General features: G+C 31.4%; 1 protein-coding gene across 1 annotated transcript; it reads right to left on the bottom strand.

The window, feature by feature from the left end:
- Window positions 1-15164: 15164 nt before the first annotated feature.
- Window positions 15165-16253, bottom strand: LOC109153443 (zinc finger BED domain-containing protein RICESLEEPER 2-like). The gene has a single exon (XM_019301313.1). It carries the CDS (start codon window positions 16251-16253, stop codon window positions 15165-15167), a length of 1089 nt encoding a protein of 362 aa, XP_019156858.1.
- Window positions 16254-16580: the final 327 nt, after the last annotated feature.

Raw genomic sequence — 16580 nt, forward strand, 5'->3', positions numbered from 1 at the left:
TCTCAACTGCACATATTTTTATTGTTTAATGGTTGCAATGCACACATTTTAAGTTTAACATATCTCAATTGCACAAAAGTTATAAATTTAGCGATTTATTTGACACTATTTTCCTTTTTTTTTTTTTCTCACACATTAAAAGAGGGCAAAACTTGTGTTATTTAAGTCTCCAACTTTTTATTAGGACATTTTATTATATTCACGTTAAATTTTTTTTATTGAACGAGTACATTTATACATGTATTAAATTATAATAACTGAAATCTTAAATTTTGGTAAGTCTTAAATTATACAGTACTTTGTAACAAAATTATAATAGGTAATAAATCTAAATTTAAAAAAAAAAAATAGAAGCATAAATAGATATTTGTAGAAGTTCAAAACCTTAGGCTAAGAGCTAACTACATACGAATCTAAATTACAAAAGGGAAAACTTAGAAAGTCTTCAAAATTTGTGGTTGACATTAAAAATTGATAGTAATTGATGTATGAGTATTACTATATTCTTAAGATCATATTTAGTTCAAAATTTTAAGTCACTAAACATAGGTTTAAGTGGAAAAAGACATAACGCAATTTTCTAAAATAACTATTAAAAAAATACAAGTCATAAACAAAAAGTATAAAATTTAAATATCAAAGACCAAAAATAAGAAGAACATAATAATCATAAGATTAAATGTGTAAAAAAATTGTAATCTTTTACATCATTATACAATCTCTCACTCTCCGCTATAATGTATCAATATGTCTTTAACCATATATTATTGGTACTTTATGAGTCTACAATCAAATAAATGAAGTTAAACCTAATTTCTTTAATTATTACTATGATCTTGATGTAATTGATAATTGAATTTTGTGAAAAAGGTGTACTTTGTAATAGCTCTTCAACCCAATTTCATTAGGGATTAACATAATAGGGGTGGCGCCATCATCTGTGACTTCAAAATTTGAACTTTGGATTGTGTAAATTGATTAGGGTTGAGATCTGTGAGGAGCAAACGGGTCAATCCCCTCATTTACGAAGGTCACGTTGAGACTCTTATATCAAAATTCAAAGGAAAGGAATTAATGCTTATGATATATAAATGTGATGAAAATTTGAAAAGCTTAGTCTGGCAAATTATATCGTGCACCGCAGTGCATAATTGATTATGCACCGAGCTTCAAATAAAACGACGTCGTTTTGTTTAATTAAAAGAAACGACACCCATTTTGCGTCGTTCCACAAAAAGTAACTCTGTTATTCAGTTTCATTTTGTATACACTGCGGTTTCAGTTCAACACAACTACAGTTTCATTTCGATATAACTACAGTTTCATTCGATATTTATACACTCAAATATGTGCAAATGTTATTTAATTTTATTTTATATACATTATAGTTTCATTAAAACACAACTACATGATCATTTCGATATAACTACAGCTTCATTGCACAGTAACAATATACACTCAAATATGTGAAATGTTATTCAGTTTCATTTTATATACACTGCAGTTTCATTTTACCACAACTACGGTATCATTTTGATATAACTACAGTTTCATTTGATAATGTATAAAATAATACGTGAGGCAGTGTCGGTTTAGATACACTGTAGTTTCAGTTGGTAATTAACACACACAAAAATGCACACTCCCTATCCGTTAACAGTAACGGCGCGCCGCTTAAAGAAACGGTGCCGTTTTGACCGCGGTGCACGTGCACCGCGGTCCACAGTATAATGACCCGCTTAGTCTGATTTGGGCTTGATATCAATGATATTGATGGAGATATTAGAAACGGCAGCCCAAGAATGAGGACCTAGGATCCAAGAAGGTGATTCAAGCCCAAGATAGAAAACCCGAGCCGGGTGGTTTGAACCAAATGCAGGGACAGGTCTCGGGTCCAAGGGCCCAACCTCCATGGCTGGCCCTAAGCAGGCTACTTGAGCCGAGTGGTTGGACTTAAAAGAGGGGACCCGTAGCCCAAATCTGGAGTCCGGGGGCCCTTCCTTCGCAACCGACCCCAAGTGACCGCCGTTCTGCCTCGGAGCCTGGCTCCGAGACCAGAACGGGTGAAGGTTCCATTGAGTGGGTGGAGCATGATTCTTGTACCAAAATGTAATGAGTTCAATTCTTGTTTACATTTTCTCGGTCAAGTCTGTCGAGTTGAATTCTTGCCAACACTAAAGGGGGTGGCCAAGTGAGTGAAGCATGATTTTCATACCTAAATATCACATTTTCAATTATTGCTAATACTCTCTTGGTCGAAACCATCGCGATTTGCCTCTCTTGTGTGGTTTACTAGCAGTCCCGGTCCTATCATTTTATAGGCCCAGTGCGTAGCAACAAAAACGACTCTATACTAAATTAATATATATTTTTATAACTAAAATTTGAATTAAATAAGAGAAAAATACTATTGTCAAATAACTTGAAATAAGATTCACAAGTTTGTGACAATTATACATACACATGAAAACAATTCTAGATGCATTCTAAAATCCAAAATAATCAATAACCGCATCAGTGATTTCATAAATAAAGAATCTAAAAACATAATAAGCCTCAATGAAAGTTATATCCTTGATTTATGTCTCTCTTTTTGTATGCAAATAAATGTGTACATTTTACTTTAAATGTTGTACATTCCAATGTTATTAGACAAAACTACCCTTACACCGTTATAACACCGTTCATTTTTAATTCTAACTTTAATAACACATCATTATTACCATACACCTATATCTATCATATCTTTTTCTTATTTTTAATTATCATTTTATTAAAATCATTATATATTAATTTAATACTTAATTATATTTTAATTAAATTTCTATGAATGATAAATTATATGTATGTGTACAAAATACATATATTATTTGTATATATATAATTTAAATTATAATTTTTAATTATTTGTATTTATCAATGTTTTAATATTGGGCATGAATTTTTCGCGCATCGCGCGTACAAAATGCTAGTTATAGTTAATAAAAATGAATAAATAATTTAAAATCAAATGAGCATCTAGAGAATCACATTAATTATTATTATAATAAATAATAAAGGAATTTTTAATTAAAATTTATAAAACAAAACTTACAAATAAGAGCATAGCTTAATTATTGGGAGCAATAAATCAAAATATTCTAAACGCTATAAAAGTTATTCATAATAAAATATGAAACGTAATTAACTTGATAAAATAGTATAATATTACACAAAAGTGGGAATAACCCTGTGCATACCTTTTGATAGTGGCGACAAATTTCTCTCGTCACCCAAAAATTACAAGTATATAAAAGTTAAATAAAGTAAAGGCTAAATTACTAAGCAACCTTAATACAAAGTTTAGGATATTTTTCGTTTTTTGAGATATGGCCAGTCAATTAACTTGTAGCTTACCTCGCCCAACTGGAACTTGTGGCATGAATGGGTCTCACTAAATCCCCAACCTAACGAATCCTTATTATATATCATATCAGGTCGACACATCACGCTAATCCCATTTTAACAGCTCTAGATATTATTAGACGACTTTGAGTACTCATCATTTTTTAAATGATATGTTAGCCATGTGAGTTTTTCTTCTTCTTCTTGCAATGACAACGGATTTTAATCCATTTTGTAAAACACACAAATAAACACATGTAATACAAACAATGTCATAACTCGGTCTATATGTCCAACCTCCCTACATTCCCACTTGATCTACCAAAAATTAAAACTCATGTTACGAGTTCACAATATATAATCACCCATTCATGACCTTCGTACTAGAAATATATGAGTTCAATTATTATTTATATCCTTTTGATCAAGCTAGTCACACAAATTCATCCTTGGTTACTTCTCTTGTATTATTTGCTAATTATTATACAAGAGATGGGTTTACTCAATGCACACCACTGAATAGTAACTACTGATTTAATCATCATTTAAACCCCCCTCAACCCCCCCCCCCCCCAAAAAAAAAAAAAAAAGCTAAGTTAATTCCTTAATTCATCTTAAATTTTGCACATATACATAAAGTACATGATTTAATATATGATTTATTTAAGAGAAAAAAAAATAAAAAAAGAGTGAGAGTAAGTCATTTTATTTGAATAATAATAGGGTAGTTTTTGTGTTTAGCTGAGTTACCATAATTTACATATTTCCATATGTTCTGTCGGGTTGGGATGTGAGGGTCTTTGGAGTTGGGGATTCAACCTTCTGAGATAAATGAATAATAATAGGTTCCAATGGAGCATGATCTACTCAATAAATGAGAGAGCATTCAAAAATTAAACTAATTAATAAGCTCGTGAAAGTTTCAAAATTGGTGGTCCTGCTCCGATACATATGCATATATGTATGTCTGTGTATTATTAATTAATTTATTTGTGTTTGTTTAAAAAAAATTATTTGTCAAATTATATAAACAATATATTATAATAATATAGTAAGTTTGTGCTATGTAGACGTATTTTTAAAAAATAATAATAATTGGAGAATTCTGCAAAAAATAGCACCACTTTCGTAACGAGGTTGAAGCTCGAGGTGGATTGTGGAATTGTCATATATGATATATTCTATGAATAGTGCTAGTTTGGACGTATGTTGTTTGTTAAAAACTTATAATTACTCCATCAATATTTTTTAATATAATCATTCCAAGTTCCAATCACACTATACTTCTAATTTAATTACGGAGTAATTTTTAAATATTTAACATTGAGGTCGCATTTGATTCGCAAAATGAAAATAAAGAATATGAATAAGGTTTAGATAATGAATAAAAATGAAATTTATTTCGTTGTTTGATTAGAATCGTAAGTTAGAAATATAATTTAATTTTTAGCTAATTTTATAAATTAAATATTACGTAAAAATTATATGTAGTTATATAATCTATAAAACATAATAAGTCTCAAAGGTTATACCCCTTATTTATGTATATATTTTTATGTTGATTTTTTTATACATTATGATATAAGAGTTGTATTATATAATTTTTGGACAAAAATATCCCTACTATTATAATTTTTGTTATCTTTACTCATTATTATTACCATGTACATGCATGCTCAATATCTTTTCTTAAATATTCTTTAATGGTAATAATTAGACCTGACAATTCGTGTATACGGGTTCGTTAACGGGTCGACACGATAATGACACGAACACGATAAGGCTAAACACGAACACGACACGATAAGATTAACAGGTCCAAATTTATAACATGCATACGAACACAATTTGTTAACGAGTTAAACGGGTTGACACGATATATACGTTTTGTTAATAGGTTTTGGGTCGTGTCGACACGATATGACACGAAACACGTTTAAACCCACTAAACCTATTAATATATTTAAAAAAAAAAAAAACTAAAATTTAAAGTTAAGTTATATATAAAAGAAATAAAACTTACAATTCAATCCATCAAACAAACTAAAAAAATATTCAATTTATAACATTCATAAAATAATAAAATAACATTCAAAAATCATAATTAAAGAAGTTGCTAGTTTTAGAATAAAATTGAACACAATAAAAATTCAAACTTCATATTGTTGAACGTCAATAATTGGTGTAGGATTTTTGCCTAATGTAGTAAATTCATCCTTAGTCATGTACTCATGTTCATGATATCTTTTGTAATCTCATTCATGACAGTGGTTCTTAGCGGGTTCTAAACGGGTTAACACGATAATATTAACGGGTTAAACGGGTTCTTAATAGGTTTAACAGGTTGACACGTTAAGACACGAAACATAACGGGTTCTTAACATGTCAACCCGTTAACAACCCGGGACATGTTAAGGATAAACACTAGCCCGTTATTTTCGTGTCCGGCTTCGTGTCGTGTTCATAATTGTCAGGTCTAGTAATAATGTGTGTAGACATTATATATTGGAGTAATAAAATAATAAGTTTGATTTCATTTAACTTTTTAATTAAATATTACCATAATTATATTTAGTAATTTATTTTTTTCTAAAATTCTTCCCAAACTTCATCCCATCCCATTTTAATAATATTAACATATTATAACTAGTTGTCTTTCAATGATGATATGATATGCTGACTTTACCAATTATGAATTTTACAACTATAATTTTTTTTTATAAAATTATATATATATATATATATATATATATATATATATATTCTTTTTGAATGCTCTAATAACGCGTCCACTGAGGCTCGAACTCACAACCTTCTAAATAGAAGTCCAACTCGGGTACTATTAGACCACATAGTCTTGTTCTTAAAAAAAATTATATACTCTTACTTTAAAAAAATATTTTAATATAATTAAAATTTTAACATTGAGTTAGACATATTTTTGCACATTACGAATATAAAATACTAGTTTGATAGGATAATTGAGATAGCAATTATATAAAATTCCCGTTCAACTACTAGCATTTACTTACCCATTGAGACAACAAAGTCATTGTAATAATTAATACCACGAAATAATTACATGTAGTTACTAAAAAAATTTCTATATAAATTAGAATACGAGATTTTTAAAAGCCAACAAGTGAATTTGAGATGTGATTTTGATCATAATTAATATCGTGTTGCTGTAACATACGGGGAAATAATTTCATTGGACCATTTGAAATATATACAAGATTATGAATATTATTATAGTGAGAGTTGAGGTGAAAAGTCTTGCTTAGTTACCGTTGGAAAGAAAAAAAAGTAGAAAGTAGAAACTCTTTGACTTTTTTGGAAAGAAATCTCCACCTACACTTTACTTTTCTCAACGGAATGAATGGTGAGTGAACTTTGAGAATGAGAATCATTAAATAATAATAATAATTTTTTTTTTTGAGAAATAATAATTTTCTTTTAATTTAAAAAATGAATAAATATCTTCAACTATTCAAAGTCTAACATCTTCTGCTCAGATGGTATGTAGTGACCTCTTTCATGTAGAGGTTATGAGATCGAGCCTCTTTCAAAAAAATCTTTAACTATTCAAAAAATATAATTTTATTATTGAATTTGGAATTTTTTTTATGTAAACATTTGAAATCTAAAAAAGAAATGCAATTAATACTTTTACATTTTAACTGGTTAAAATGTAAATTGGTTACTGTTGTAATATGGCCATGCATGCATTTAAAAATAATTATAATTGTTGGCATTTTAAAATTAAAAAAAATTACATTTTAAGTCTTTATGTTATATTTGAGGTACATATTCAGTGCCTAAGTTATAGATATGTTGTCAAGTATCTTGTAGCTCAATGACATATCTATGGCTCTCCTAAGAGCATCATTATCAGTTGGCATATTAGAGGGGAGAATGTAAGAGTGATTAAAAAAGAGAAGATGAGAGAGAAAATTAAAGAAAAAAGAAAAAAAAAAAGCAAAATTGAATTTAAAAAAGAAAAAAATATTTTTGGCACTGTCAGGCGCGTGCATTGCTTTTGACCACCTGTGCGCGAAATGCGCACAACCTTTCCTTTCTCCTTTTTTTTAAAAAAAAAAATAAAAAAATAAAATTCTGACATTATTTTGGCATTTGCAGGCCAATTTTTTTTTTTTTAATTCTTTCCCTCCTACATCAGCTTTGCTCTTCACCTTGAGATAATTAATTCTGAAATATTTTGGCAGTCACTCCTAGTGTGGATGCTCTAATTGGAAGGTCAAGTTTGAACCCCAGTGGGAGCATTGAGTCTTTGTGCTTCAATAGGTTGAGAAAGTACTCAATAATACTCAAAAGAGAAAAAAAAGTTATAAGTACTGATGGTTTTGTTGGGACTGGGTCCATCATAAATTGGACATAGAAGTAAACTCTAGCCTACATGTAATGCAAATTCAACAAATTACCTAACAATTGGGGTGTTTGGTAGGATGTAATTACAATTCCATTCCTACCAAACTCCATGGAATTACAATTACATGGTTTGGTTGGAGGGAATTGCAATTTCATGTTTTGTAGAATTGTAATTGTATTGCAAATTATCACTTTACCCTCATTATTATTATTATTATTATTATATTAATATTATATAAGAGCATCTTAGTATTTATTCACTTATTCCCTCTCAATTCTCCATCATTCTATTCCTTTCTACTAAACAATGTAATTTGAATTTTCACTTTATTCTTTTCTCACGGAATTCCAATTCATTTCCCACCTAATTCCCTCCTTCTAACCAAACCCCTGATAACATTTTAAAAGTATTAAAACTTCATTTCTTTTCAGAGTTAAAGATGCTCACATAAAGTTTTTTTCTAATTCGATTATTCAATTAAACATTACAAAATAATTCAAAATTTTATTAATCGTATTTATAAGGGGAAAAAAAGAACTTAACAGACCAAACAAACACATAGTGATAGTGGGTTGCACAATCTCCCAGAATGTTTGAGCTATTTAGGAGGGACAAAACGACAGAACATTGAATAAAAGTTTTGTCTTCGTCTATTTTGTTTGTTTGGTTGTAAAATCAAATGTAGTATGAAATTGAATGTGTATCCACTTGGTCGTTGCTTATTAAGGTTGTTGGCCCAATAGATATATAAAGGGTCACTTGAGTGTCATTACATGGGCTCACTCTTAAACCCACTTCACTTTTATGATTAGTCTTTGCACTTGTAAATGGGCTAAGATTATTATTGTCTTCATTCAACCATGTCCAGTAATTAGTTTGAATCTTTTATATTTAAATATGGTCTATAATGACTAGTTCTTGATCTTAATGCTAACTAATTGCGACGATTAGATGTTATGGGTAAAGTCCTCATACAGTCGTTATATCATAGACCGCGGTACACATGCACCGTGGTAAAAGACGGTGTCGTTTCTTTAAGTAAAGAAATGACCCGCCGTTATAGTTAACGGAGTCCGCTTGTTTGGTGTATTAAACATCAACTGACACTACAGTATATCTAAACCGACACTGCAGTTATATCAAAATGATACTGTAGTTATAGTGAAATGAAACTGCAGTGTATATAAAATGAAACTGAATAACGTTTCACATATTTGAGTGTATATTGTACAATGAAGCTGTAATTATATCAAAATGATCATGTAGTTGTGTTTTGATGAAACTATAGTGTATATAAAATAAAATTAAATAACATTTTCACATATTTGAATCTATAAATATCGAATGAAACTATAGTTATATCGAAATGAAATTGTAGTTGTGTTGAACTGACACTGCAGTGTATACAAAATGACACTGAAGAACAGGGTTACTTTTTGCAAAAGGGTGCGATACGGCGGAAAACAAACACTATTTATTTTCATTTTAAAAAAAAAAAGACGCGTGGTGCATGATATAATTTGCCGTCCTCATAAGATAATACGGAGTAATAGACAAGGGATAGTTAAGCAGAGCAATCGGGCATTAAAACATGTTTGATAATTGGTTTGAATCCATTAGATTTAGCAACGATTTACAACGACTAGTACTTAATCTTAACACTAGCTATTTGGAATGATTAGGCGTTATGGGTAAAGTCCTCGTAAGATAATCGGAGTAAAATAGACAATTGAGTAACGAAAAATGATGACATATATAGAATTGAAAGAAGAGGAAAAAAAATTTGCCTCCGGAGCTTAGCATATTAGTTCGTCGTCCAACTTGATGTTATGACTGAAGGCAGTAGTGTAGAGGTTAGGTTCGAATCCCACGTGCATGAAGACTAAGGGGCGAAATCCTTCTACAGTGATCGGTGAGCTGATTTCGCGATTTACTTCTACAGTGGTTCTAGTGGCGAAATCCTTTGAGTTTATGATTAGTCCGACGAAGATGAGATTGTCTAAGTATTAAAAAATATTATTATTATTTTTAATAATTTAGGGACAAAAATGTTAGTGTAGTGTGTTCTTTTTAATTATTAGGGAGTATGTTTGTGGGTGGAGTAGTGGGGATTGATGGGGAAGACATGGGCAAGAAAAGCATGCATGTAAAAATATGGAGAGGGACAAAGCAGATAACAATGGAATTCGGAAATCCCTAAAAGGCGTAGCCACATTCCGACATCATGTCTGTTCTCTTCAATTCCTTGGATTGCTGTCTGTCTGTCTAACCTCTAAACTCCTTTTATCCTTAATTAACTCCATTAATTCTTTTATTATTATTATTATTATTATTATTATTATTATTATTATTATTATTATTATTATTATTATTATTATTATTATTCTTAATTCTACTTTCTTTTTGCTCTAGTGCATGCTATACCTCTAGGATATTAGCAAATAGAGTTTTTGGTAAATTACTCATGTTCGTGTACGGTAAGTGTTCATTTATGTTGGTTTATTAAGGTAAACAAACATTAATGAACAAATTTTAGAACTCGATTCATAAACGAACAGAGTTTTAACAGTTGTAAGGCTCGTTTGTATTCGTTTAATAATGCTCAGTGCCGTCCCTGGCCATGTTTGGCCAGGGCATACGCACAGGGCCCCCAAATTTTGGGGGCCCCAAGTCATCTAAAAGATATATTACGGCGTTAGTACTTAGTACACACATTTCATAGTTTGGTTGCCGTATGTGCCCCCAAATTTTGGGGGTACTTCCATAAAAAAAAAAAAAAAAAAAAAAAAAAAAATATATATATATATATATATATATATATGTTTTATATATTAAATTATTAGTGTTGGTATAACTCATGTATAAAGAAATTAAGGTCGGTCTAAAATTTTACAAAGTTTACATTTCTAATTCCTAAAGACTTGATTTATGTATAGAGTTATTGTCCTATAACTTAAGTAATTGAGGTGGGCCTATTTGAATATTGTAAAAATTATTATATATAAAGAGTAAAAATTACTCATATTCCTATTATAATGCATACACACAAGATTTGTATTCACAACGGAGGAACTCCATCTCAGTAATCAATAATTTGAAGTGCGTTGTTTGTGCATTTGACATCCTCACTTTTTTTTTTTTTTTTTTTTATAGATTATTATATATTTTGGTACAAATATATCTTCATTTGATTATAGTATATTTTTGTTACTTAAAATAATATCAGTTAGTCATTCTCTTCATTCTATTTTTTGTTTAGACTTTTCCTAATATAATTTTTTTTTTTGAAAGTTCCTAATATAATTTTTAAGTAATCAATTTCAATACTAATATACAAATCTTATAATTTCAAATAAATATATACTTTCAAATATTAGAATTATTTATAATTTCATCATTAATTTTTTAAATATTAGAATTGTTTATAATTTCATCATTAATTTTATTATTTAAATATATAATAAAAAAATTATCCATGTATCGCACGGGTAATTTACTAGTTTACAATTATACATAAAGGGACCTATGTTAAATTTTTGCACAGGACCCCAATATTCTTAGGAACGACCCTGATAATGTTTATAAACAAACTCAGCTCGTTTAGTGTACATTTAATAATATTCACAAACAAACCCGTTTAGTATTCGTTTAATAATGTTTACGAACATGTTCGTGAACGTTAACGAACACTAATGGACCTTAACAAACGAACACGAACATAATTTTTAAAATATTAACAAACGAACCCGAACACTCCAAAAATCTTAACAAATGAACACGAACAACCTCTCTTATGTGTTCGGTTCATTATCAACCCTATCTACCTCCACGCATTAAATAAGTAATTTACATGTATATTAATAACGATGATAAACATTGGTTGATTGTTAAATTACAGAGGAATTTTGATGTCATAACTCATAATTAATTAATTAATTATAACATGGCACGTTAAGCAGAGTTTTTACTATTTATAAATGAATATACTTCTTTCATTAGTTTTGTGTTTTGTCGATTAAGGTTTTGTGAGAATTCACAAGTCGTAAAATAAAATCTAAGATTTGATTTCTATTTGGGAAAATGGTCAAATAGGCTCTTAAACTTTACTTAAGAAGTTAATTAAGCCTTTAAACTTTTTGAAGGGCAAATTATGCCCTGGACCCGTGTCCACAATGAATTGTGGACACGGGCCCAAAACGACATCGTTTTTAAAAAAAAACGCGTCATTTAGTTAAAAAAAAAAAATTCGCGCGCGTTTTACCGTTAACGGCGTTATTTTTTTTTGGATTATGAATGTACAGTTATGCCGTTATGAATGTACAGTTATGCCGTTATGAATGTACAGTTATGCCGTTATGAAATTATGAACACAGAGCTCTAACATTATGAACTTACAATTATGAACATATATAGTGATAAAATTATGACCATGGAGCTTTAAAATTGTGAATATAGAGCTTCGAAGATTATGAATGTACAGTTATAGAGTTATGAATCTACAGTTATGGAGTTATGAATCTACAGTTATGAGATTATGAATCTACAGTTATGGAGTTATGAATCTACAGTTATTGATCAAATTATGAACAAAGAGCTCTAACATTATGAACTTACAATTATGAACATATAGTGATAAAATTATGAACATAGAGCTCTAAAATTGTGAACATAGAGCTTCGAAAATTATGAATATACAATTATGGAGTTATAAATGTACAGTTATGACGTTATGAATGTACAGTTATAGAGTTATGAATGTATAGTTATAGAGTTATGAACGTACAGTTATGGAGTTATGAATGTATAGTTATTAACATATAGTAATAAAATTATGAACATATGCTTCTATAACAAAGTGGTCTGAAATTTTTTTTTAAAAAAAAAAAAAAAAAAAAGGAGATAACAGTGCCTAACGGCACTGTTACCCGTGTCCAGCAAGCATGCTGGACACGGGTCCAAGGCATAACGATTGCTTTTTGAAGTGGTAATTAAACCCATAAACAAGTCATTTTAATGCATTGAAGCCCATAAACCGGTTTATGACCTATAATAGCAGGTCATTAGGGTTTCGATGACCCTCCGACCAACTCCGACGACTTTCTGACCAAACTCCGACAACAACCGACCAAATTTCGCCGAACCAGCGAGAAGCTAAGCCGAAGACCAGAAGGAGACCACGCCTGGGGTTGCCTTCTCCAGCGAAGCAGAAGGCCACAAAAATGGTCGCCTTCTGATCTGCCTGAAAAGGCGACAATTTCTTCGGTGCAGCAGCTTTGTTTTTTATTTCCCAACTCAAATTAATTCCTCGATTATCCAACTCACGTGAAAGCGCTATCCTTCAAATTAAAGTAAACTAACAATAATAAATAGGGGGTGCATCGGTCGGTTCGGGGCGGTTCGGGTGGGCGGATGGGCAACCCTTTCGGATTTCGGATATCATTATTTAAATCCTATTTCGTTTTTTAATCTAAGAAATCTACTCGGGTTGACTGAACTTCGGGTGGGGTCGGTTCGGTCGGATATCCGAACCAATTTCGGATAGTTCAATAATAATGAAATAAAGGAAAATCACTACAAAATTGAACAAAACAGTGTAAATATAAAAAGTTAATATAACATACATGCAATTACATTTTACTCTAACTGCAATTACATGCCAAAATACTACTAAATATGCACTTAAGTCAAAAAATTATCCTTGCAAATTGCAATTACATGCCAAAAAAGTACTGAATTTCCAAGTTCCTACTTCCTAGTCTTCCTAGAGTTTCTAATCTCTTCCTATTGTTCTTCATCTTCCTGTAAACACTCAAAACTTAAGCAAAGTTAGCAATAAGTCAAAATGCCAAATAGCAAAAATAAGTTATTGAGCAACAGAATATCATTAGACAGTTATAATTTATAAACTTGGCTCAGTAAGCTTTTTATCCATATCAAAGTTAGGATTAAGGGGAAATTGCTACAACATCCCCACGAGGATGGAGCAACATACCAGCTTAATCCCTTATTTTTCAGATCATTGGTGGAAGCTTTCATCATAGCCATAATATAATAAAAGTATAAAACATAAACAAATTGTAAAATGTGCCAACTTACCAACAATGTAACAACTTACAATGGCAGCAACTAATTTAATTAGTTACCAAGCCAGCTGCAAGCAAGCCTCATGAGTCATGAATAACAGGCAAACAGCATAAATGTATTACAGAATACATTCAAACAGAAACAGCAGTATAAAGTATAAAGTACAAAGCATAGCATTACAGGAATTGTAGCAAGTGTAGAACCACCACTCCTTCCAGTTCCACTGCCACCATCAGTCCCAATTTCTGCAACAACAAAAAATTATAAGGAAAATAGGAAATAACAATTTGTTAAAAAAAATTGAATAGAATGTGTTACCTTGTTCAAATCTCTCCAATTCCTCCAGATTTTCCTCAATTGATAATGGGGTATTTGATAGCCTAAGCCAATCCTGTGTACAGACCAAAGCTTCCACAATTTTAGGAGTTAATGAACTCCTAAAAGGATCCAAAACCCTACCAGATGTACTGAAGGCAGATTCTGATGCAACAATAGATATTGGTATAGCTAAAACATCCCTAGCTATCTTAGAAAGGATAGGAAACCTTTCAGCATTCAACTTCCACCATCTAAGTATGTCAAAAGAGGTTTCTTCTTCAAGTATTGCCTCAGCAAGGTAAATTTCTAACTCAGTTTTTTTCATTCCCCCACTCTCCAATCTTTGTTTCTTAATCTGTGACTTTAACAAATGTTGGGGCCTCCCAACTGTAGACTGTGAAAAATCAGTAGGGGTACTGACAGGAGTAGAGGCAGGAGTAGAGACAGGAGTAGAGGCAGCATAATCATTAAACAACTCTTTCAAGGCTGCAATCACTTTCTCATAGTACGGTTTACCTTTTGCCTCACCATACATGTGATTCATTTGTGTTGCCATGTACTCTAACTTGTCTCTTGGGTCTAGAATGTTTGCAAAGAATATCATCAAGTTCATTTTATCTATATCCCCCCAATATTTCTCAAATTTAGCCTTCATATTTTCTCCCATCAGTTGCACAGACCCTCCAGCTTCCACCATGCCATTCAAGAGGCAGTATAAATCAGAAATTTCAGAAAAGAAAGTGTTAGAAGTGACATATAAAGAACCAGAAATTCTTATTGTCATATCATAAAAACATTTCAAGATCTCCACCAAACTCTTCACAGACTCCCAATCAAGAAAAGTAGGAACAACATCAGACAGATCTGCTTTGTAGGCAGTATCACTTTCTTCAAGTGACTCAAACACTTTCTCATAAATAATTGCAGATTGTAACATAAGATATGTAGAGTTCCATCTGGTTGGAACATCTAGACACAAAGATGATTTCTATTCAATCCCATTCCACTCAGCCAAGTCCCTAAATTTCTTAAGTCTAGTAGGTGAACTCCTCACATATCTTACAGCCTCCCTTACCCTCTTCACAGAAGAATCACATTGTTTCAAGCCATCTTGGACAACAAGGTTCAGAATATGGGCAATACATCTCATGTGAATATACTTGCCCTTCACAGTAGATGTTCCCCAAGACATCAATTTCTTTTTTAAAAAACCTATAGCAGTGTCATTAGATGAAGCATTGTCTACAGTTATACTATACACATTCCTAATCCCCCAATCAAGCAAACAGGTTTCAAGGACTTTTGCTACAGCCTCACCCTTATGTGATGTAATAGGGACAAATGAGATAATCTTCTTGTTAAGCTTCCACTCTTCATCTATAAAATGGGCAGTCACTACCATGTAGTTAATTCTCTGAATAGAAGTCCAAGTGTCAGTTGTAATACTGACTCTTTGAGTGTTCCCCCTAAAAACACATTTCAACTTCAATCTTTCCTCTTCATAAATCAGATTGATGTCCCTACTAATTGTCCATCTAGATGGAATCTTAAACCTAGGACAAGCCACCAGAATGAACTTCCTAAACCCTGGACCCTCCACAAATCTAAAAGGCAGTTCATCAATTATAATCATTTCAACCAAGGCCCTCCTAATAGCTTCCTGGTTAAAGACCCAAGTTCCTAACTCACCAACAGTAGCAGGAGATGCATCAGAATTTGTAATAGCTTGAAAGGTTAATAGTGATTGTCTAGTGTCTTTAGAGTGGGGGTTTTTCAGACAGCTAAGCATGTGGTTTCTCAAGGAGGTAGTACCATGCTTTTTAGACTGACATTGATATATTTTGGCACAATATATACACTTGCCTTTGATAGTAACACCAGTACTATCCTTAATTTTTTCATAATGATCCCACACTGGAGATCTGGACTCAACAATCTTCCTCTTCTTCTCAGGAACTGCAGTAGTAGGTTGCACATTCTGTTGATTATTTGTGTCAACAGTTTGGCCTTCCACCACTGTAGACCCATCAATTGAAGATTTAGAAGGTTGACTTCCAGACTCTATGATATTTTCCATCTAAGTAAATGGAATACCATCAGTATAGTGGTCACTACTCAGTGGGAAACATATTGAACAAGTACAGATATTCAGATAGTCACAGACAACTGAGAGAAATAGAGAAATCCAGAATCAGAAGACAGGCACCTCTTAACTTCATCATTTTTCTAAATTTCATAGTTGGGACTTTAAGAAATTAACTATTAAGGGTCATGCATCCATAAACTTATAACTTATAAGTTATAATCTATACAGGCATACAGTGATACAATCACAGTATCACATAAATCACACAAAGTGACAAAGAAATCCAGTAATCAGGAACCTGTTAGCCTGAACACTTTC

The sequence above is a fragment of the Ipomoea nil genome, unplaced genomic scaffold (assembly GCF_001879475.1).
Source record: "Ipomoea nil cultivar Tokyo-kokei standard unplaced genomic scaffold, Asagao_1.1 scaffold2484, whole genome shotgun sequence".
Lineage (NCBI taxonomy): Eukaryota > Viridiplantae > Streptophyta > Magnoliopsida > Solanales > Convolvulaceae > Ipomoea > Ipomoea nil.

Excerpts from the sequence above, each read along its gene's own strand:
- LOC109153443 (XM_019301313.1), bottom strand. The coding sequence starts at position 16,253 with ATGGAAAATATCATAGAGTCTGGAAGTCAACCTTCTAAATCTTCAATT.